The 21,818-nt window shown below is 42.9% G+C and overlaps 1 protein-coding gene across 2 annotated transcripts in view; it reads left to right on the forward strand.

The window, feature by feature from the left end:
- LOC116384761 (RCC1 domain-containing protein RUG3, mitochondrial-like) overlaps positions 1-21,818 on the forward strand; it is a 281,677-nt gene that overhangs the window by 28,984 nt on the left and 230,875 nt on the right. For both annotated transcript variants that reach the window (XM_031849703.1, XM_031849705.1), the window contains exons 3-4: positions 13,889-13,931; positions 15,645-15,879. In XM_031849703.1, the coding sequence (XP_031705563.1) occupies positions 13,889-13,931; positions 15,645-15,879 (278 nt within the window). The remainder of the gene's footprint in view (positions 1-13,888; positions 13,932-15,644; positions 15,880-21,818) is intronic.

Consider the following 21,818-nt stretch of genomic DNA (forward strand, 5'->3'; position numbering starts at 1 on the left):
TTAGCCTCTGTCCCCATTCTCTTTATCTTTTCCACCTAGTCTGCATAAGAAGAATATATACATTCTTTGTAGTGACAGTATTATCAGGAAGGGTCATCTTTCTTGCCGCTTCCACACAGTATAACGATAAGGACTTGTGTTATTTTAAAGAACCTGTTCAAAGAGAGGAGCGATAATACAGCGATAAGGTGATTAAACAGAAAAGGTTTTATATGATGCACATTAACAGTTTTGTCCCCTTTCATGTCTCAAGAATGATTACCATTTAAGTATCTCACCTGCTTTTTTTATTGCAGCTTATGAAATCATCTAAATGGCAGCTTAGAAACTGGGAGTGAACTTTCTAGGCTTCTTTATGTATTTTCAGATTATTCTTGAATGTTTTCCCAGAGGTACTTTTCAGTCAGCCATTTTGTTTTGCATCTGGATAGAACTTTATTCTTTGGCCTTACACTTTTGTGTGTCTACCAGTCCCGTGAGCATTGCACAGTGATATTAAAATTTAAATTACAGTATGAACCCGAGCAAGAAGGTCTGATCCCATCTTGTGCTAACTCTCCACCTGATACGTCTCATGCCTGTCTTGGCTTCGTGTCAGGGTTATACGCAGATGCCTTGCATCACCACACATTTGATTGCTGGTTAGCAAAATGCGCTGGCTTCAACCTTGCAGGGGTCAGCAACCTTTCAGAGGGGTAAACATCGGAGGTATGCAATCTCAGGCTGATGTTTAGTGTTATATTCTCACCTCTTTCACTCTTTTTTCTCTCTCCTTCTCTACTCCTTTTTTTAATAGCTCCTGGTATTGTCTTGGTCCTTGCTGACAACAAAGGGGATAAATGCAATGCCTACTGTAAGTCCCTGTGGTTAGGCCTTGGACATGACACGTGTCAGCCTATGATAAATTGGCTGTGTGTCTGTTCAATTTCAAATGCAAAGCTCTAGAGAGAGAGAGAGGGAGAGAGAAAGAGAGTGAGGGAGAAAGAGAAAAGAACATGATGGAGAATAGGGTGAGAGAGAGCGAGGGAGAGAGATGCCGGCATATTTCTGGCACAGGGAGAGAAGGATGCCTCAGATGCTGGATGTTAGTGTGTGCGGTATAGATAAGGCATTGCACAAGTTTGAGAGCGGGGTGCCCACGTCCCGGGCTTTGGGAGGTGAAATCTTGGCAAGAGGACAGGTGCTAGACAGTGGAGGTGGAAGAGGGGAGAGAGAAAGATGAGGAATGAAAGATGAGAGAGCTCTTTTCACAATGCTGATGAATATTGTACAGTAGTACTAACAAATTTGCATCACCTAACTCTGCCCACTTTGCTTGTAATATGTGGTGATAATTGTTTATTTCTTTACTCCTGTCCTTTACTTTTGTCTTTTGGAGGTTGATTAGTCACATAAAGTGAACAGTGTGGGTCACAACAATTTGAAATTTGTGAAACACCAAAGGGTAAAAAAAGAAGAAGTATGCAGTGCTTCCAGGAGATGCCTGGCTAATAATCTGCCTGTGCTAATCAGTGCAGCTGGGCTGGGAGAGTTGGCGCTCTGACACCAGGCAGCCACGCAGAGCGTCGGGGAAGAGGCAAGGATGCGAGCCAAATCCAGCTTGTATCTCCCAAGCGGAGCTTCACAGGAGGGGGGCTGCTGGGTAAAGAGAGAGGAGAAAGCGGCTTCTATACCTTGGGATGCCTGCCTGCTTGCCTGCCTGCTTGATGCCTCCATGGGAAAAAAGGAGAGGATGGCACTTTTCCTTAACAATTGGCCTGTGAGGTGACAAAGCCGATATTATGGTAATGTCAATCTAATCACGGAGAGAGATATCTCCTGGAAATCCTTGGCAGAGAAGTGGTCTCCCAGATATCTCAGGGTCCCCCCCCCCCGGATAGGATGGCACATTTCTCCCTTTGTAGCAGTGGATCTTCAATGGTGTGATGCATTGCGAAAATAGCATGTTTTTTTATTAGCACGATGAGTTGATTTCCCTCGGTGGTTAAGGCAACCTGGCAACTTGGCACTGTTCTCTGTATAGTTTTTTATGACTACCCCCTTAAAACAGCTCATTTTAGTCATCTGTTTCTCAGTCTTTCTTTCTCTCAAACATTCCTCTGATTTGACTCCCTGCTTCCTCCAGCAATCCTGATGCTCCACAATATGTAGCATGAGACTCGCCCACCCGTACATGCCGTTTTGACCTTTAAATGTCATTTGCAGGTGTGTCGAGGCGGCTCGCTGCTAATGCACACATTTGATAAGAAGTTTATCTCTCCCACAATCCAAGAGGCTATGTGTGAAGGAACACTGGGGGGGGGGGGGGGGGGGGGGGACATCCCCGCCAAACCGACCCTGCAGGAAAGCCCAACAAAATCGTGATATAATAAATATCTGCCGACCACTGAAAGGCTGAGAGAAGGGAAATGGGACAAAAGAGGAACAGAAAGAAATGTCCGAGACAGGCAAGACCCTGACTGTGCTGAGCCAGGAACAGTTTTTTCCCTGTGATCTATCCACGGCTGAACTCTCTGACACCTCATCTGCCGCGCTGACGAGACGTCGCCGTGCCTTAATTGAAGTGGGTTTGTCTCATCCCTGCTCTCCCATGATCCTCTTCTCTATGGGTCAGTGAGAGGTGGGGGGAACCCCCTTGAGTACACAGCATTGGTGGGATTGCTATTTGCCTGCTACCGCCCCACTGAGAGGATGTTAGATTGAAGTTATTTTATGCTTGGCTTAACTCTCTCTTCCACTCTTCTGCATCGTATCTCCTGCTCTCTTCTCTTCCTTCCTCTTTTTTTTTCTCAACCCTACCGCTCCCCCCATCCCACCATTCTTAAAACCTCTCATGCAGCAATAAAGGAAGAAGGCATCCGTTACAGTATGAAACTACTGTGATTTTATGGAGGTCCTGCAGTTGAACAGGTATACTTTTCCCAGCGGAGCTCAATTCTGTTTGAAATGGCTCTTATCTTTTTTGTCTAAAAATGCATTTAATGTGTTTTCAGAGTGAGTAAAGATCCAAGGGCGTGGAGAAGTGCCTTCTTTTGCTTAGTTTGTTAAAAATAGGTTTAGGAGAGTCACTATACACCACAATGACCTCCTACCAACAGCTAACAGTTAGTTTGGGGTCAATATTGTGGCCTCTATAATGTTATAACATTTTTTTTCTCCAGTAACATTGAGACAGAGTTTCAGGTACTTTCTCTCTTAAGAGAAAGTTTTAGTTATTTACACTACAGCAGTGTTTCCCAAACTTGTTTTCTGGAGACCAATTTTTATAATTGACGAACCTTCGTTCTTAACCATTTTTACTGCTATTTCCGCATCTCCTTATATTAACTTGAATACATAAACCAGGTATTTTGAAGAGATATACATTTGATAAATCACAACTTACTTTGTTTTATACATGTGTTAAGAAAACATACATGTAATACTTTACATACTTTATAAATGGGACCACATACATGCATTTTGGTGGCGTTGACTGGCTATCATATTCATTTCATTTCCTATCATCAGTAAAACAAAACGAATGTTCACTAGCCTTTCATATTAGATTTAGTGTTACAATTATCAGAACAATACGAACATTCAGGCTCCCTCATGGAGTTCAAAGGTGAACTGCAAAATGAAATGTTAAATAAAAGACTATGGAGGAAATTCTGCCTATTTATTTGTCGACCCTAATAAAATCTCCTGTGACCCACCAGTGGGTCCCGACCAAGTCTTTGGCAAGGACTGCGCTACACTAAGCAATATCACATCGCGCGTTGCCTGCGTGCGTGTAGGCACGTGTGAGTTTTTACGTCTGTGTGTGGTATCCTGTGTGATTCTTTATGTTTGTGTGCCTATGTGTGTGTTCTGGAGTCAAGCCTGTCTGTAGCTCTAAGTGTTGTGCGCATTAGGGTGATGAGGGTAATGATGTGCGAGGCAGTTGTGTTTTGTGCCAGGGCGACCCTGCGGCTCACACCCCATTCCCAGCCCAATGTGTTTCTGATTCTCTCCATCCCTCATCACCATTCAGCTTCTTCTGACAGCAACCACATACATATGAAGTTAGCCCACAAGCGTGTGCAGTTGTGCGCACACGCATACACACGCTAATATATACTGTATCTATGCATTCATACATATGCAGTAAACACACGTCAAAAGTGCACATATTTACAGCCACATCAAGGTATGCGTACACACACTTGATTTTTCTTTTGCTACACAATGGAACGATCGCTTTGCCCAGCCACCTCTTGTTTTTACTCGCATGCAAGCAGAGAGCAATATTCAACCTCATTCCAAGGGTGAAATGGTAAGGTCATTGCATAAGTAGAAGTCAGCCTTGATTCACCATTTCGAGACGCAAACATAGTAGACTCGCATTCACCCATATAGACGCACTACCAAAAACCTGTCAGAAACATGCCTCTGCATATTGATTCCTCTGTTGTCAGTGTTATTAAAAAGATGTCTGACATTCCCTGTATTTCCCACCTACCACGGTGGGGGTCTGGCTGGGACACAAAGGCAAATATATGACAAACCCCTCTCCAGCACGACTTACCTTTATGGTTCACTGCTGTAATTGGCCTAGGGTGAACATACCCCGCTCGACACTGGCAGTAATGTATTTGAGAAGATATTGAAAAAGCTGATGAGGGAGACACAAGATGTGTTGTAGAATACAAAAGCTAATAATGCTGGGGATTTTGACGAATGGATCTCTAAATGTATCCTGATATCGGTCTAAATTGCATTCTTTTGCTCACAGTTTTTTGCATTTTTAATTTATACATTCTCTCATTGACTATGCGAGGTGCTTGTGCCATAGAAGAGAATAGTTCAGTTTGTGTGAAGGATAATGCATGCAGAAAAAAGTACTGTTGTGCTATCCATATATAAATGTCTGTGGATATACGTAGTTCAGACAACACTACGAAAGCTTCCAATACTGTCATCACACAGACGCACAGTGAATGTGTCGAAAAGAGTCATGGACTCAACACTCGTACAATGTGCTTTTGAGTACATACATATCATTTTATTGCTGCATATATCACCCCCACACTGAGACATCCGAAAAGAGAGCATGATCTATACCAAAACATTAATCATCATTCATTGTATGTTAATAAATTCAGAATTTCTCCATTTACCATGCGGACGTCCACGCGTGCTGGAAATGCAACCTTTCCAGAGCTCATAAATCACACACACTGAGTCATCTGACAAAGTACCCCAAACACCGGCTGAGGCGCTGCGATCCCTAGGGCACAAACACACGCCATCTAATGTGGCGGAATCAGAGCGGGGACCAGAGCCTTCTGACGCCTCATGCCGATGCTCCGCTGCCAACCCCTACCGACGAGGAGCGTTTGCCACAACCTGGGAAAATAACAGAGGGGATTGCGGGATGCCCCTCTCTGTCTCTGTCTCTCTCTTGCTAGTCTTTTTTCTTGCCGTCTCCAGGGGTTGAGGCCATGTGCAAACAACAACACTTACACCCAGAGGGTTGGTTGGTGCTGCGTGCAGTGGGGGCCACCTGTCTTTGCCTTATTAGATAGATTTCACCATTGGAACTATAAAAAGAGAGGGACTGTGAATAATGTTACTTCCAGCACTTTCAGTTGCCTAGCTGTGTGAAAATAAGAAGTCTTGGCACCATTTACATATCCCTCAACCAAAAGTAAAGTAAAAGAAAACAAAAAGCATTTGGCTGGGAGTGCAGGAGTGGCAGCAGCTTTCGCATGTTTATCAATGAGTATCAATGTTTGTGCAACTTTATTTATAGTCACCGTTTGTGGAGCATTTGTTAATAATCCTTAAGCTAAACTGTAACAATATTTCAATGCCTTATACGTTGCAGATAATACATTCTGTAGTCTAGAACACAGATTTTGAATAAAAGTATTTAGATGATTTTATTCAGTCTGGGCTCTGCTCTCTTCCATACAATGCAAATTGCTCCAATCTGGTGGTTCAGAGAGATTACCAAAAGCGAGAAGGAAATCTGAGCAAATACAATAGCTTCTCCTCTCTATACCACAGCAAAGATGGAAGAGAAACAGATTTATCTGCGACCAACTTCAGAAGCCTGGTAATAATGGGCGCTATTCAGGTGTAAGGCTGTTATTTGTGCACCTACATGACAGATTAAATTATTTTTAGCCTGCGGGGAAAGGATCTCCATTTTGCTTCCCTTTGCACAGAATAATCATGTCTCTTTACCTCTTTAGCAAAGTGGTCACATGATCTCGGTGCTGTATACACTTGCTTTATGCTTCAGATTAAAAGATTAAAGGCTTTGTGGTGAGGAAAAAGACACAAACGGCAGCCCAATGAAAACCATGATACTGTCAAAAAGGGTTCGAGTCAGTGCTACAGTTGTGTTGAATGCATTATAGAGGGGACCCTCTGTAGTGCAATTAGGAATATAATGTCGTCACATGTTAATGACCGGAGTGTTTGCAGTGTGCAAAATGAGTGCCCTCTGATATGCAAAGCACTTCGGCTCAGAGAGTAAAATGGTCTGCATCTATGGAAATCCAGTGGAAATAGAGACACTAGTCTGTACAGTATAGAACAGACAGCATTATTTATCCCTTCTCTTTTTTTCCTCATTTTCCTTCTTTCTACCCCCCTTTGGGTCTCTGGATCTGTTCCCATCTCTCCTCGGTTGCCCGGGCCTATCCCTGGCCCCTGGAGACTGGAGGACGAGTGGTTATTTCTGACTCTGGAAGATGGTCGTGACTAATTGATTCGACATCTGATGGAACGTGTGTAACGTCTCTTTTCCCCGGCTGCTCTTGCCTTGCCATTTGCTCAGATGAGCAGGAACCATTAATGTATTGTGCATATATTTATGTACTATACGGCTGTGTTTGATATGAGGAATGTGTTTATGCCAGCACTGTCTGTGTTCCTTTGTAAACCCCACGTAGTGTTGTCCCTGGTAATCTAAATTATTACTGGACTGTTTGATGTCATCCTTAGAGGAAATAAATTCTGTATACCAGTGCATTCCCATTGCTCTCATAACAATGGATTATATGGCTAACACTCAAAATACTCCCACTTATGTATCTGTTAGATCGCTTTGTATTGTTTTTACATGTTTTTGAGATGTTGCACCACATAAACAAAATTGATCCCAGAGGTGCTTTACCGTAGGAATGCATCTAATTCACCTATTGAAGTTTAGTCTTCTCTCCGCCTCTTCTCTCCCAACTGTCTTCCTCTCCTCTGGTCCACTATCTTTGTCTTTGTGGTGTGGTTTTGGGTAGAGTCCAGAGGCCTAATGAGGCGGTTCTGATGGGCCAAGTCCCACAGGTCCTGAATCTGCAGCAGGCCACTGTTGATGTTCACTCCAAAGTACCTAATTGATCTAATCATTTAGCCGATTGGTCAAAGTAATCAGTCTCTGGTGGGCACACATGGGATGAACAATGACAAGTGTTTAGTGGCTGCAGGCCGGTTTCCTGTCTCTAACTATAAAAGGCTGGAGGTAGATAGGGGTGTGTGTGCGTGTTTGCGTGTTTGTGTGTGTGTAGATGCCTGTTTATGAATTGTATGTGCACCCAAGGTGCTGAAGTGTCTGTCAGCTGAAATGCCTTAGTGAGTAAAAAGTTTATGTTTGTTTCAGTTTTCTTTGCTCATCTAAAGCTTTTGTTGATGAGATATTTTTTTCATGAAATCTTGATACCGAGAGTATAAAGTCCTCATTCAATCCCACATGGAGTGGATGATGTTTTGCATGTAATGTTAATGAACAGTGTAAAGTATATTTCAAAGAAGTACCCTTCATTTACATCTTTAAAGGTCTACAAAGCAAGGCGCAATGGAACTTCCTTTATGAGGAGGACACATTCAGTATATCGTTTGGATGTGGAGAAGGCCACTGGGGAATGATCAAGTGTGCATCCCATCGACCCGCATCCTCTTCCCCATTACCCTGACATTTCATCCCCACATTTAATTCCAAGCCTTTCTAAAGAGCAGGTAATAGTGCAGAGGGGTACAGGGACCCAGAATTAAGCAGTTTTACACCGAAGGGTAATTTGGTGTGATAAATGTGCCGTCGTAAGTAACTAATAATACATATTTTAAGTAGCAACGGCGCGGCTCCGCGGCCCAGTAAAGGTAGCATCATTATTAATGTGGGAGTCGCTGCGTGTTTTAGTCAGGGTTGCGGCACCAAGGTCAGAGCTACGTTTCACTGAATTAAAAGCCATTTTGAGCTATGGCACTCCTAATCAACTCGGACCTAAAGGTGCATAGCTCAGTTATAATGAGGCACCAATGAATTTAAATAAACAGCAAGATCTAGTGATTTATAAAGGCAATGTGCTATCCTTATAGCTCGTTAGCCATGACGGATACTCTTTATTCTCTGGGCCTCTTTACCCACAGGACCCTGAGCTTTTAACCAAGTAATGTCTGCCTCCATTGTCAGCGGATACGCATTCGGAGCAGGACACTTATCCCCGTCATTATGAAAAGTGGAGACACAATACAAGAGTAATGGTAATGTATGCCATCCAAATAGGTGATTTTTCTCCTTCCCTCCCTCCGTTTTTCGTCGATGTAAAAACTACCCCAGAGTTTTAGGCCTATGAATTCATCATCATATTTTCACAAAGGGTTTTTCATATATCCTAAAAGGAAGCATAATCCTTGATAGTGGAAATGTTTTGCATTTAAAGGGGTACTTTTGGTCGGGGAATTGATGGTGATGTTTGGGGGGCCTGTAGAGAAAGGAAAGTTCTAGTTTTTAGAGTGATCACTTATATGAATTATAATATTATTTTTGAGTGAAAAGAGTTTGTGGCTTATTTCAACTACTTTAGTTTGAAATAATAGAAACTTCTACAGTCAATGTGCCACCATTAATATGCTGATTAGGAACTTTCTAGAATAATGATGTTTGATACCCAGACTTTCCATCCTTCACATTTTAGGAATTAATTCTTAAACAGTTCCGTCTGTTAGCTGGGGTAACTTTTTCCCTGCTATTCTTTTTCTATTCCAATATAGATCTGGCCTGTTGCAATAACAGGTTTTGCTTCTGGTTTTGCATCTCTTAATCTAATGACTCTGAGAATATAGTTGGTACTTCAGCTGGGGCCAGACGGGGCAGTGAGGCGTGCACATTTAGCCGCCTTTGGCCGCCCCCCTGCCGCTCCTGTTGGTGAATGCCAGGGCATTAGTCACTTCATTTCTTCTTTGTTGCCCGCCTCCCTTTTGTGTTGCCCTTGAAGGACGTTGCAAGCAAAGCCATGGCTACAGCCTTCTCTTTACATCTTGATACAGCTTATTCAGGGGACTTTATGAGAAATCAGTGGCTTGGGACGGGCTTCCCCCCCCCTTTTTTTTTCAAGATCCAGATTCGGGATATTTTTCCGTCTCATTGATTACATTTTAAGCAGCTCACCTCATACTAAGAATGACTGTTTTTTTATCACTGCACATTGTATGTCATTTAATCAATTAAATGGAGACTACTACCAGGTAAACACTAGCATGCTGCCGCTTAGATAGTAACCGGTTCCCTTGTGCATGAGCAGGTATACCGCATCCTGATATGCACTACACTTGTCTTTGTACGTGGCAATACCCCAGGCCATACTGAATTCAAATTGACATGAACATTTTCGTTTTCTAAAGGACAAAAGTGATGACTCACCTCAAAAATACACTTGTTTGATTTCCCATGTGAACATAGTACACAGTGACACCCATAGCTTTCACCATTCAGAGACTCACTCACTCAGCCTCTCACTGTGCTCCGCATTTCAGAGTAATTTTCACTCCTGACACCACGGCTCTGCCTACCTGCCAATTTCTGTCTCGGTTCCTGAATGGGCGATTTGTAAAGCCATGTTCACCTCAACACTCAGAAGATTTACTCAAGAGTGAGCTTGCCAGGTGTTTGAGCTGTCAGTTCGCTCTGTGTTCGCAAACTTGCCGAAGGGAAGCCATACTTGCTATTGTGATAGTGGAACACATAGTTACTATTGAATTGTAACTTGCAACAACAGAAGGTGGTATTATTTAATGAAGGCACATTATATTTTGTTGAAAGTTGGTTTCCTGCACTACTTGTTTTTCTGAATATCATCACTTGCATAAGCTGAAAAAAACTTCTCTTTTGATGATTAAATTACTGACGTCACATGACACGCTGATTAGATCTTAACATATACCTCTTTAATACCTGCACACATGCTGTTGTCTACTGTTTTCTATTTGGCTACACATCCTCCAGCTTTTTCTTTTCCTGCTTATGCTCCCTCCTTCCTTTCACCATGGTTTATAAACAAGCTGTAGTTGTTTTCGGGGCTCGAGGTCGTTGATTTGTCTGCCTCTCCCTGTAGGTCACTGAGGTCACCATGGCCCCGGAAGCATCAAGCTTCGAAAATGAGAAGCCCCGCTCGGCTCTCCCGCTGGCGACCGGGAGCACCCCTTGCCCGCGCCCGCCCCGATGATTAATGCCACCCCCGTCCAGCCACAAACCTTTCTGCCTCAGATAATGCCAGGCAGCAAGCGCGACTGACACTTTTAATGTATAATTAAGTAGAAAAAGTCAGCACTGGCTATGCAAATTTTTTAAAATGATAAATGACGCTCTACAGCAGCAGGGATTGATTTGGTGTAAATGAAACTAATTAAGGAAATGTCAAACATAATTAATAAAACAGGTTTAAGCTGCAAAACATTGTCAATTGAATGAATGAGGAGGCATTGGCTCCCATTGTTCAGGCTTTATTTAGGTCTTGTGTTTAGCTTGTTCCCTGCTCCAGAATGCTCTCTCCCCTCCTCACTCCCTCCACCACCAATTCCCTGAGAGGGGGAAAATAAATTTGCTTGTCTCTGCGCTGACTGTAGAAATTAATTGCTGAAATCTTGTCCCATCCAAGTGTTACATTCACACGCAGGACATTAACATAACTAATTTGAAAGAGCTCAAATGACTGCATAATGGAGCTCCGTCACCATGCATGACAGTCGCTGGTCATACCAAATTAGCTTGCTTTTATAATTGAAAATTTTCCCCCCCTTTCTAATTTTTACACATTTCCCCCCTTTTTTCTTCATCTTTCTCTTCTTCCTGCCTCCTATTCCTTCCATGGTATCTTTCCTTTCCGTTCTGTTTTCTTGATAAGAACAAAGGTTTTATAATTCACAAAAAGAGTGCTTGACCTATAATTAGAGGAGTGAGGGGAGAGGAGGGGGAGTGCCAAGTGGTGGTGGCAGAGTTAGATCCTTAGTCCTGGTAATGATGCTGGAGACCTTGTGGCCCCTGGGGAGGCAGAAGAATGATGGGATGGGCTATTTTTACGGGGGAGCAAAGCAATGGGCCACCAGCCGCTGGGATGCTGGTGACTGGGTATGGTGCAGAGCAGCAGGGGCTAGCAGGGGGCTAGCGGGGGGCAAAGGAGGGTGAACACTCAACCTGCCACACTGCCAGCTTTCAGCCCTGCCCATCAGTTCAGTACGTCAGCCTGATGCACCACTGTCGGCCTCTCTGCCCTTGTCGCAGAGAGAGAGAGAGAGAGAGAGAGAGAGAGAGAGAGAGAGAGAGAGAACTGGGTAGGTCGGTGGATGAGTGGGTTGAAAGGGGGTAGAAACATCTGCCACTCTGAGAATAACAGTGGACTCAAAGATACAAAGTGAGGGGGGTATCACGGTAAAGTGATGCATCTGGATACTTGGATGAATGCAAATTAATGGGTACATATATATCCTACAACAATCTGAAGCAAATAATACTTGCTAAGATTCTTAGCTCTTTTTTTTTTTTACACCTGATTGGATAAAACGGCCAAACAAACCAAATACTTAACTTTAACCATCAACAGTAAACTTTGCAGTAGTCAATTTGAATTTTATGTTTCACCCATTTAGCACGTTTGTCATGTAAAACAAAACAAAAATCTGAAGCTATAAATGCTATTTATTACTGTGCACTGTGACCCAAGTCTGCATGGTGCTAACTAAGATATCGTTAATAATGTGCTTGTGTGCAGTGTATTGCAGCAGACCTACGGCTGCCAATATTTTTGTCTTTTGGTTCTACACACTAAGCACCACTATTTATCATACTTCCACATAACAATTCTCAAGAGCTAAAGTAGCAGAAGAAAACAAAAACAAAGTACAAGAACAAAAGAAAACAAAACAAGAAAATACAACTCTGGAACAGTGACAGTCTTTATCCCCATTGCATTTTCATTCTCATCTTTATTTCATTATTCCAGTGAGAATTGTTATGCTTGTAAAAGTAATCGTAAATCCTGGACTCCTGCACAGTTTCTGCATTCTTTATGCATGACCGTAACAGCTCTCCAGCAACCATAGCCCCACAGTCAGCCTACGCAGATTTCTTTTCAGCAATACCATATGCTGCGCTTATGTATTTCAGGATTTCTGTGTTCCAAAGCATGGTACTTTAATGGATAGCGGTGTTTTTTTCCTGTGCCCAAGCTGGAGCTGAAGTTACAGTTTCTTGTATGTATTGCGTGGTCTTGCTCCGTAGTAAAGAAAGTCAAAGCTGACCACTACATACTCTATATTCAGTAGTTCATGCATGCTTTGTTACAACACGCTGAGACATACTTGTGTTACACTTCTGCCAGGTTTTAAAACACTTTAAATCTCATCAGTAAGTACCTCATCAAAGCACACACACACACACACACACACACACACACACGCACATTATTATTATCATAATCATAAGATTATTAGCAGCAATATCCTGGTTTTAATTGTACACTGTTTCCCAAAGTTAGAATGTATAGCATTTTCACACTAGGAACCTTAGTTAAACTAAATAAATATAACTAATATAAATACAAGGAATTACTTTATGAGTCTGAATTTACAATAATTGCGTTCGTGTTCCTGTGATAATATCTAGTGTAAGTACCTCGAAACATGCTGTACTTCTCATAAAAATCAGTGACCTGTTTTGCACATTTTCCCGAAAGTTTCCAAGTGGTAGTTCACCTTTCATGTAATTTCCCTTCACACATTTTGTTACAACTCTTTCGTACAACCCAACCCTTAAAATGCCAAGGGTCACAAGTCAAACATATGCAGCACGGATTACAATTTATTACCCCACATTTGCTTGATAATTTTTCTCTTTTGACAAGCTTAGGTAAATCATATAGCCTACTCTATAATGTATGAGGACTCGGCTGGCTTGATGAGTAAAGTCGGTGGCTATTGGCTGTTACCCCTGTGGTGTTTGAGTTCCCATAAGACCAATAAGGCATGTCTGTGTTCCAACATGACTGGAATCACTGCAGGAACAGGTAGAGGTCCAGGTATTTATAGAAACCATATGCAAATGGTTCAGTGCCATGTTGGATTGTTAGAGCAGAGAGGTGACAGTTAAAACCATGTACATAGAAGGAGAAATATATCGGCTTCTTTGAGACAAGTCTAATCAGTTAGGATAGCCTCCTCTCCTCATTTCATTTGAATATATTCAGCTTGGAGTCAGACTTAGGACGTGTCTCTACCCTCCCATGTATAGTATTCCTTCCCGCTGAAGGCTCATTATTTTACAGCAGGGTGTGTGAGAGGTTGCCCCAGTCTCTGAACTCTCTGTCGACGCTGTATTAATCAAACTTCACTCAGCGGGGAAGGGTCCACCCACTGACATGGCACTGCTCACTCTACACTCGAGGACAAAAGGGAGAACACACAAACTAAGCTGTTACTGTGAAACATCTACAGCTTTTGAAGAATACCACTTTGAGATTTTTCACAACAATAACTCCCAGAACCTTTCAAAGTTTGTCTCAGAGATGCTTAGGAAGTATTATACAACATTGTTTATCCATTTCAGTCAACGAGTCTTATGTTAAGATTGTCCTCTTTCTTTTCTCAACAGTGGACAACAAAGTCTTTGCATGGGGAAATGGCACCAGTGGACAGTAAGTGAATTTCAGAAGTAAAAGGATACATATAAACATGTGAGCAGTGCTTATTCTACCAAGTCTTGGTATTACTGTAGTGTTCAGACTTTCATTGTCCTTGTTTTACTATAGGGGGCCACTCGGGTGTCCATAAAAGTTCTCAAAAGTTCTCATTGGTCAGTTTTATTCTGTCCAAAGGTCCTTCAGTCTTATAATATACTGTTCATCTGTATAATAATCTGCAGAAAGACACTCTGGCAGACAAACAAACATACAGACATACTTATAAACAAAGATAAGTTATTTTCCTCCTGATGAGCTTCCTTGTTAAAACTTCTCCAGCCAGAAACCAGTCTGGCTGTAATGACATCTAAGGGCCTGGGGGCTGCAGTGATTCAGTGGCCCTCAAGTACTCAAACAGCAGCACTGCAGACCTCAGAGAAATACATAAAAGAAACAGAGGCATCACTTCTCACTCTCTCATCATCTCCCATTGTCCCTTATTCTCCCTCTCTTGCTCTCCATCTCTCTGTCTGTCTCGCTCTGTCTCTTCTCTCGTGATGCTTTGACCCCACTAAGCAGGTCGAGGCTCTCTAGTGGGGAGCTTATAGTTGGAGGAGCCTATAGTTGGAGCTCCATAACACCCACTTGCAGAGCAAAGGGTGAGCATCTCTGTTACACAACAGGCACTCTGATATCTGAAAACTCCTCGGCTCTGCAGTGTGTCTCACTGGAGGCGAGAGAGGAGAAGAGTAAGAGGGAGCGGTGTAAATTTAAACTGGCAAACTTTCTGATGGAAATAGCAGTGACCCCAGAGTGGGCTTGTCTTGAGTTGAAGTATTGTTGTAATCAATACAGGCTCTCGTGGGGATGACGGGCGAGGACCTTTCGTTCCCCGTTTGTGGAAATAATGGAGAAGACTGTTTGTTATTTTTCCCAGACATGCCGCAAACTAGCAGATATGGCCGGGGCATTGCAGGTTATGACGCTGGCTCAGGGAAACAAATACAAAGAAGGGCATTTTATCAAGAAGCAAACAGCAGAGCTCTGTTTGAAGCTGCTGGGAGCTCGCAGGTCACAGGGGTGCTGGGGCTGCGTTTGACCAGCTCATCTTAAAAAGGGGTCTTGGATGTTCTTTGTTCACGCGCGCAAGGGACATGGAGACAGAAACACAACTCTCAGCCATGGCCTATGTAAAGTCATTTGTTCAGCTACTGGAGTTAGGTTGAGTTATTATTTCTTCCCTAGGAAGGTAGAACTGACCTTACTGAAATATGCCTGTTAGACTCACTCTATATAGGAGTCTTGTCTGCGTAACACATCAGAAGACTGCACCACAGTATTGCTGCAGCACCATTTACTAAATAATGATATCTACCAAGATCTCATCTCATATTGTTCTTGCATTAAAATTACTTTTTACTTGTTTGTTAATAAATTTGATGCTTCATTTCTGTGTATTACACAAGCTTCATGTGTTAAACAAAGATGTTCACGACTGATTGTGTTAGTTTTTTATTAGTTTGCTTTGAATTATTGATTTAAAAACATTTTGTCAAATGGTATCACTTTCATGACATGATTCCACTGAGAATGGATAGAAAATATTTTACCTGGTGCTATAACTTGCCAACAAGAATTTTTTCTGTAACACTCCCCCAAAACCTTATTATGTCCTTTACATTAAAAAGCAAAAAATGTCAAACTGTATTTTCTGTCTGCTTTTGTTAGGCTGGGTGACGGAGAGAGGGCAGTGAAGGACCAGCCAGTCGAGGTTAAGTTGCAGCAGGAACTGCACGTTAAAGGAAGCGACGCAGTTGTGGATGTCGTCAACATAGCCGGTGTTGCCTGTGGAAGCAGACACTCCTTCATATGGACGGAAACTGGGCAGGTCTACAGTTTTGGGAACAACTTTTACGCCCAGCTAGGTTATGATGTCCAGAGGCTTGACTTCAAAGACCACCAGGTAAGACGATAATGGTTTATTCACGGTGATGACCAAATCAAAACATGATTAATATTGGTACCTTCTGAATATCTAAAAAAAAACCTTGAATTAGTCTTTACACACTTTGCACACAAATGTGCACTCATCACATTAAAACTGATGTGATTTTCTAATGTCCCCTTAAAACATCTACATAATCTCTACAGTATAATATCATTAGATTAGTTTTTAATTCATTGTTTAGGGTGTGTGAGTTTGTTGTGTGTAGATATACAGTATGTATGTGTGTGTGTGAGAGAGAGAGAGAGAGAGAGAGAGAGGCAGCCCTGTGTGATGGATACCTCAAGACCCTGGATGGCTGTTTGCTGGTTGTCTCTCTATCTCTGTCCTTAGATGGCTTACCATACAGTAGCATGCTGCTGAACCATACAAATCCTAAATTAAGTGCTGTGGAATTGAAATTGGCTCTCTTGTGAAGTGTTCCACTTGCATTGGAGCTTAATTTTGCCTACTCATATCATTTGATTCAGTCCCTCAGTCCCTCTTTTGCTCGCTGCAGCCCATCACTCCCTTTTCCTTCTCATGCAAAATAAGCCCATTTAATGTGACAGTGTCTAGGTGAATGATTGCCACTCAACACTTGATATATGGGCATGTGCTTCTATGCGCATGTGTACTGGATATATTATATTTCCGACAGATTTTCCCAGACGCTTGCAGTGACATTAGTGCATTGTTATATATTACGTCTTTCAGTTTTTTACACCCACGTATTGTAATGGATGGATGGATAAAAAAGAAAAGAAGAGGCGCTGTGGCAGAGTAAGATTATTTCAGTCCACTCCCTCTCACTTGGTCCAAATATTGTTACCTGTTTTCATCACTTTCGATGTGTCCTGTGCTGATGTCAGCATGGGGACGGCTACATTCAAAGTCTTCTGAAATAGCTTCACACTGCTCAGTCAGTCAGTGATATTTGATTTGTTGTTTCCTATGGATTACATGTCCTCAAAATCTCAACTTCCAAGACAATTTACTTTAACAGCAGTTTTATCACCCATAATGTTTGCCTTACGACCACCGTAAAAGTGTTTTATATATTCAAGATGCTTGTTACGCTATCTGTTGTACCTCTGGCCTTGTTCCAGCGGTAACATAAGACAAATTCCCAGAAGAGAGGCCCAAGGTGAGCGTGGGGAGTTGGAAAGTACTCAGCCACCTGGCAGCAGTATGGAGTCCCAGAGGCCAAACCTCTCACCTCTCCTCTCTGATAAAAGCCAATGGGATCTGCATGACTGCACCCAGCCATCACCTCTTTCTGCTAAGGCAAAGGATAAGGAAGGGGGGGACATGCAGCAGCAGTGGCAGAGAATAGGACCTGGTGGTATGTGTGTCACCCTTTACTCTCATTCTAGCCACAACAGTGGCCTCTGATTGCCCCAGGTGGAGGCCCAAACCTGGCCCTCTCACTTAAATACCACCAGCCTCCATCTTCTTTCATCGCCGTTGCCTCCCTGTGTTCGCTTTTTTTTTTTCAGTATAAATCCAGAAAAGCCGCTCCACCTCCAGCTATCCCTCAGACTCAGTACTATACAATACTGCTGGCTATTGTTATAAAGAATCTTTAGGTTGGAACTGGCGGCTTCACCCCTAAGGCTCCGTTTCTCTTTACAGTCTGAAATGGAGTGGTTGGAGACTGCTGAGATCTGAGAAACACTATAGTCTGTTCTTTATTGGCCCAGTGATAAGGTGTTGGGATTCTGCTCACACCTGTGAGCCCATTGTTCAGGCCCACTTTCCCTTTTCAGCTGAAACAGACAAGACTAGACAGAGCTCCTATTTAAAGGTTTGATTGACATTATTTGAATGACACACCGTGGGGAACTATATGTCTGTGAACGGAAATTAAAGTTAAGCTTATTTTTTTCCCCTCTCATGTCTCTGCCCCCTCTCTCTCCCCTCATTAGGACAATGACATTATCGTTTTCTCAGGGTTTTGGGGGGGATGTGTTTGTATGCAGATAGGACAGTCCCTCTTCAGTTCTCCATATCCTGATAAACAATTTGATAGGAATTAGCAGTCACTGGCTATGTTAGCTGTGGTAGTATCAAGCCAGTACGCTATACCATAAGTCTGTTTGTTTTTGTGTGTATGATTCTTTGTCTCTAAGTAGGTTAACACCTCCTAGCTGTAAATATACCACCCATTGTCTGTTTATTTCTACAAAACTAGGCAAAAAGCGACCACCGTGGGAGCATAACAAAATTAACTCTGTTCCTAAGTGTGACACGTGTGCAGCTTGAGTTTGGCACGGCATCCATGTTCAGCCTGGCTGAGCACAACTTGTTTGAATGTCATATTTATCCCTGTGTTTTGTCAGAAAATTAACTTCATGTGAGTTTGCGGCAGAGCCGAGCATATGGCCACAGCTCTCTAGAGATGACAGCCTAGCGGAGCGGGAGCTCGCCGGTGCCGCTGCCCTGCTCTGGCGGCAGATGCTCCGGGCTTCTCCGCGATTAAGTGGAGATCATCACTGTTTTCTTTGAGCACCGCTGTGCCTTGTACTCTGAAGTGTTCCGTTAATCACTGCCTGCCTCCCTGCCTTTTCCACGCAAGCTGCCAAAGCACTCATTAAGTTTGAATCTCCCTCTCACCCCTCGCGTGCTCACCAGCTCGATACATTGCGTTGCTGAATCTTAGCAGGCACCCTTTCTGCAGGAACACCATGGCTTGTTGTACCTGTTTGCTAGAGGGATCATAAAAGCCACACTGCTTTACGCACGCTTGTTTTCTGACCCTCTTCTGCTGTTGAACATTTACTTCTAAGGCATTGTGTTGATACTGTAAAATAAGTCTTGCTCTTTGTGCCACTGAATGTGTTCTCTCGTCTGTGTATGCTGATGTAGTCTGTATTTGCACTAAGATGCTGCATTGTTTCCAGTACAGACCTCTGAGGGGAGTGAAGCTTTTTCTAGGCATGTATTTCCTTTTTCCAACAGTGCCTCTTCCCTCTGCAGATTATTTGGAAACAGCTCGTCACTTTTACGGTTGTTAAACAGCACTATGTTATTGTCTATGTGTGTGCCAGTGTATTGAGTTTATGGAATCAGAATGCAGGTATAATGTAAAACACAAATCTGGTCAAAGAGAAACAAAAAAAACGTAGAAATCGAGTCTCTGTTAGCCCCCCCCCCATCTCCTGTACATCTCCTGTACATCTCCTACACAAGCAACCATCCATTGTTGTTGTTAAACATTGTGACACGCTTTAACCCTGATTGATCTTGATCTCCGACACAAATAATAATGTGATTACGGGCTTTTCTCAGCTTCTCTCTTCACAGCGGTGGAAAATAACATTAGATATTTCTTTTCATGTTAATCGCCTTGGTTGGAAGTATACCTCAGTGCACCAATAGGCCTCAGTAATGCCTCTTTTCTTCTAAAAAAGCCCCATCCAAAATAACCTATTTGCAGCACACCCACACGCACATTGCTTAGCTCTGTAACACCGTTATTCTGCACCCATCAAAGCCTAGCTTGCTTGTCCTGGTGCAGCTATCATTCCCCCACAACAGCGGGATGGCATTACCGTGCTTTTGAAAGCATTTGCATGGCAAAGCAATTGCATGCACCTTGTAAATAAAGGAAATGATCCTGTTCATCGCAGGTTGGATTTCCTGGATAAAGCTGTGGGAAGTAGATCCCTGCGCCATCATATCGATACACAGACCCTGTTTCCTCAGCGTAAAGTTTACTTTGCAATAATTGTCTGCTTCTTAATCTTGTCTGTCAGGCTGTGAGGCAGACACACAAAAACGTATGTGGCTCTCTCTGCAGCATTGGTTACTTGGCAGACACGCTGATTAGTGCCAGTTTGCCTCTTTTCAATATGTAGATAGTGAGATAGAAAGCTGGCCCTATTCATTGAGTGCAAGTACCAAAATAGCAATTGCTGTTCTCAATCAACTATGAAGAAATTGGTTTGCATTGTTGGAAGAGGTTGATTAGTGACTTTTTGAAGAGGCTCTTGAAATTACTTTCAAATCAGGCCGAGTTGACGGACAGCTGGTTCTATATTGTTTTACAGTGAAAGGTCAGCAAAAAATAATAATTTTATTTTTTGTCATAGTGCTGTATGAATGCCGTGCATTTGTACCTTCTGGGCCCGCATAATGTTAATCAATACAATAAACATTTATCTCATCTAGTCAGAATCGAATCTATTCAGAACCGTACAAATTGCCGCTGTGCTCTTTACAGGGTACAACTAATTTTTCGACAAAATAATTCCTTGTCAGGAGCAGCCAAGGGAGAAGGTGTCAGTTTGATACCACGAGTACACTAACGGCTGTGCGGGAGCATAAGTGTTCGCTGCGCTTCGGTGACGGTGCGTTTGATTTCGACACTGACCACCGGTGATGCCAACCCTGTAGTCCTCATCTGAGCTGCCTCTTGAGACGCGGACGTAGACGTCCCCCCCCCCCCACCATCTCACTTCAGACTGATTCTGCTAAAAGAGAGAGAGGCTGAGAGAGAGGAAGAAAGTAAGTGAGCGGCTGCCAGACAATAAAGTCGCTGTATAGTGTATACAATTGTCTATAGTTACACCATATACACCACAGTTACAAGCTATGCAGTATGTGGGAACTCAGTGTGGGTGTACAGCGACCTAAACTACTAAACCCATCTCCCCTAGGGGCACCTCAAAGGACGCTTGTTCCCTTCCTACTCTGAGGCCCTGGGCTCTGCTGAAAGAAATGAGAGGCAAAGCAAGTGAGAAACAGGGAAGCGAGGCAACAAAGGAAGGTAGTCTCAGCTGGGTAGTAAGACTAACCTGTGTCTCTGGAGATCATGCGTCTTTTCAAAAGTACCAAGACAGACCCATCTCTCTGACTGCTCACTCCTGCCTCTGGCTTGTTTAGGGTCACAGTGTTGAAGTAGTTCAGTAGGATGACTTTTGCTGCACTCTGGAACTCACTATATACGCCTGCACTTGAAATATGCATTGTTTTCTCAGTGTGAATGAGAGAATATGGTGTTTGTGACCTTGTTTCAGTTTGAATCATATGCCCCACTGTTTCCTAATAGGCCCCGAGTGTATGTAATGCTGAAAGCACATTTATTACACATCAATAATTCTGTACATTTCCTTCTGGAAAACTAATTCTTATAATAGGATTTTGTCAATGTGATTTGAATAATGATCTCAAAACATCCCATTTTAGGCTACTTAACTAAATAGAATATTACTGATTGCAACACTTATCCATGGTTGCGGTTTCGGTAACCTTCTTTTCTGTTTCTTGCCAACAGCCAATTTTCTCTCAATTAAAGCATGATATTAGCACTCAGTAGGGCATAAACAGAAACAACCGTACACTACTGAATATCATGCCTTGATTATGAGCTTAAGAGTGAGTGTACAGATGGATCCAGTTTCTATACTCCTATTAGAGTGCTGGTGTTTTTAGGTGTGTGTGTGTGTGTGTGTGTGTCTGTGTCTGTGTGCGCGTGTGTGTCTGTAAGAGAAAGGGAGAGGGAATCACTGCCTGCATGTGCAGGAGTGTGTCTATGTAACACTTTGGCTGCTGGAAAAAGCTGGAAATTATGAGCTCTATCCTGTTGAAACCTCTGGAAAGGGAGGGCTGGAGGAAAAGAAAGACAAAAGTCATAGGTATAGTGGGAAGAAAAGTGTATCATTACATTGAGAGCCAGTCAGTGGTGATGCCAGTTGGCCAAAGTTAGCAGGAAGCTGTCCTAGTAAATGGCAGCAGCTGCTCGCAGTTCGAGAGAGCATGTCCCAGTCAGAGGAGAAAAGCGATGGCATCTACATTAATACTACCTTAATGGCCCATCTGGCACTCCGTAGGGTCCCTGGCTGCGCCATCGACTCATAGGCGTTTGACAGGCAGTCTCCAGCGCACCAGACGCGCATGGCATGCCAAATGGCGGG

Source organism: Anarrhichthys ocellatus, unplaced genomic scaffold (genome assembly GCF_004355925.1).
Source record: "Anarrhichthys ocellatus isolate YVR2014 unplaced genomic scaffold, GSC_Weel_1.0 scaffold9, whole genome shotgun sequence".
In the NCBI taxonomy this organism is placed as follows: Eukaryota; Metazoa; Chordata; class Actinopteri; order Perciformes; family Anarhichadidae; genus Anarrhichthys; species Anarrhichthys ocellatus.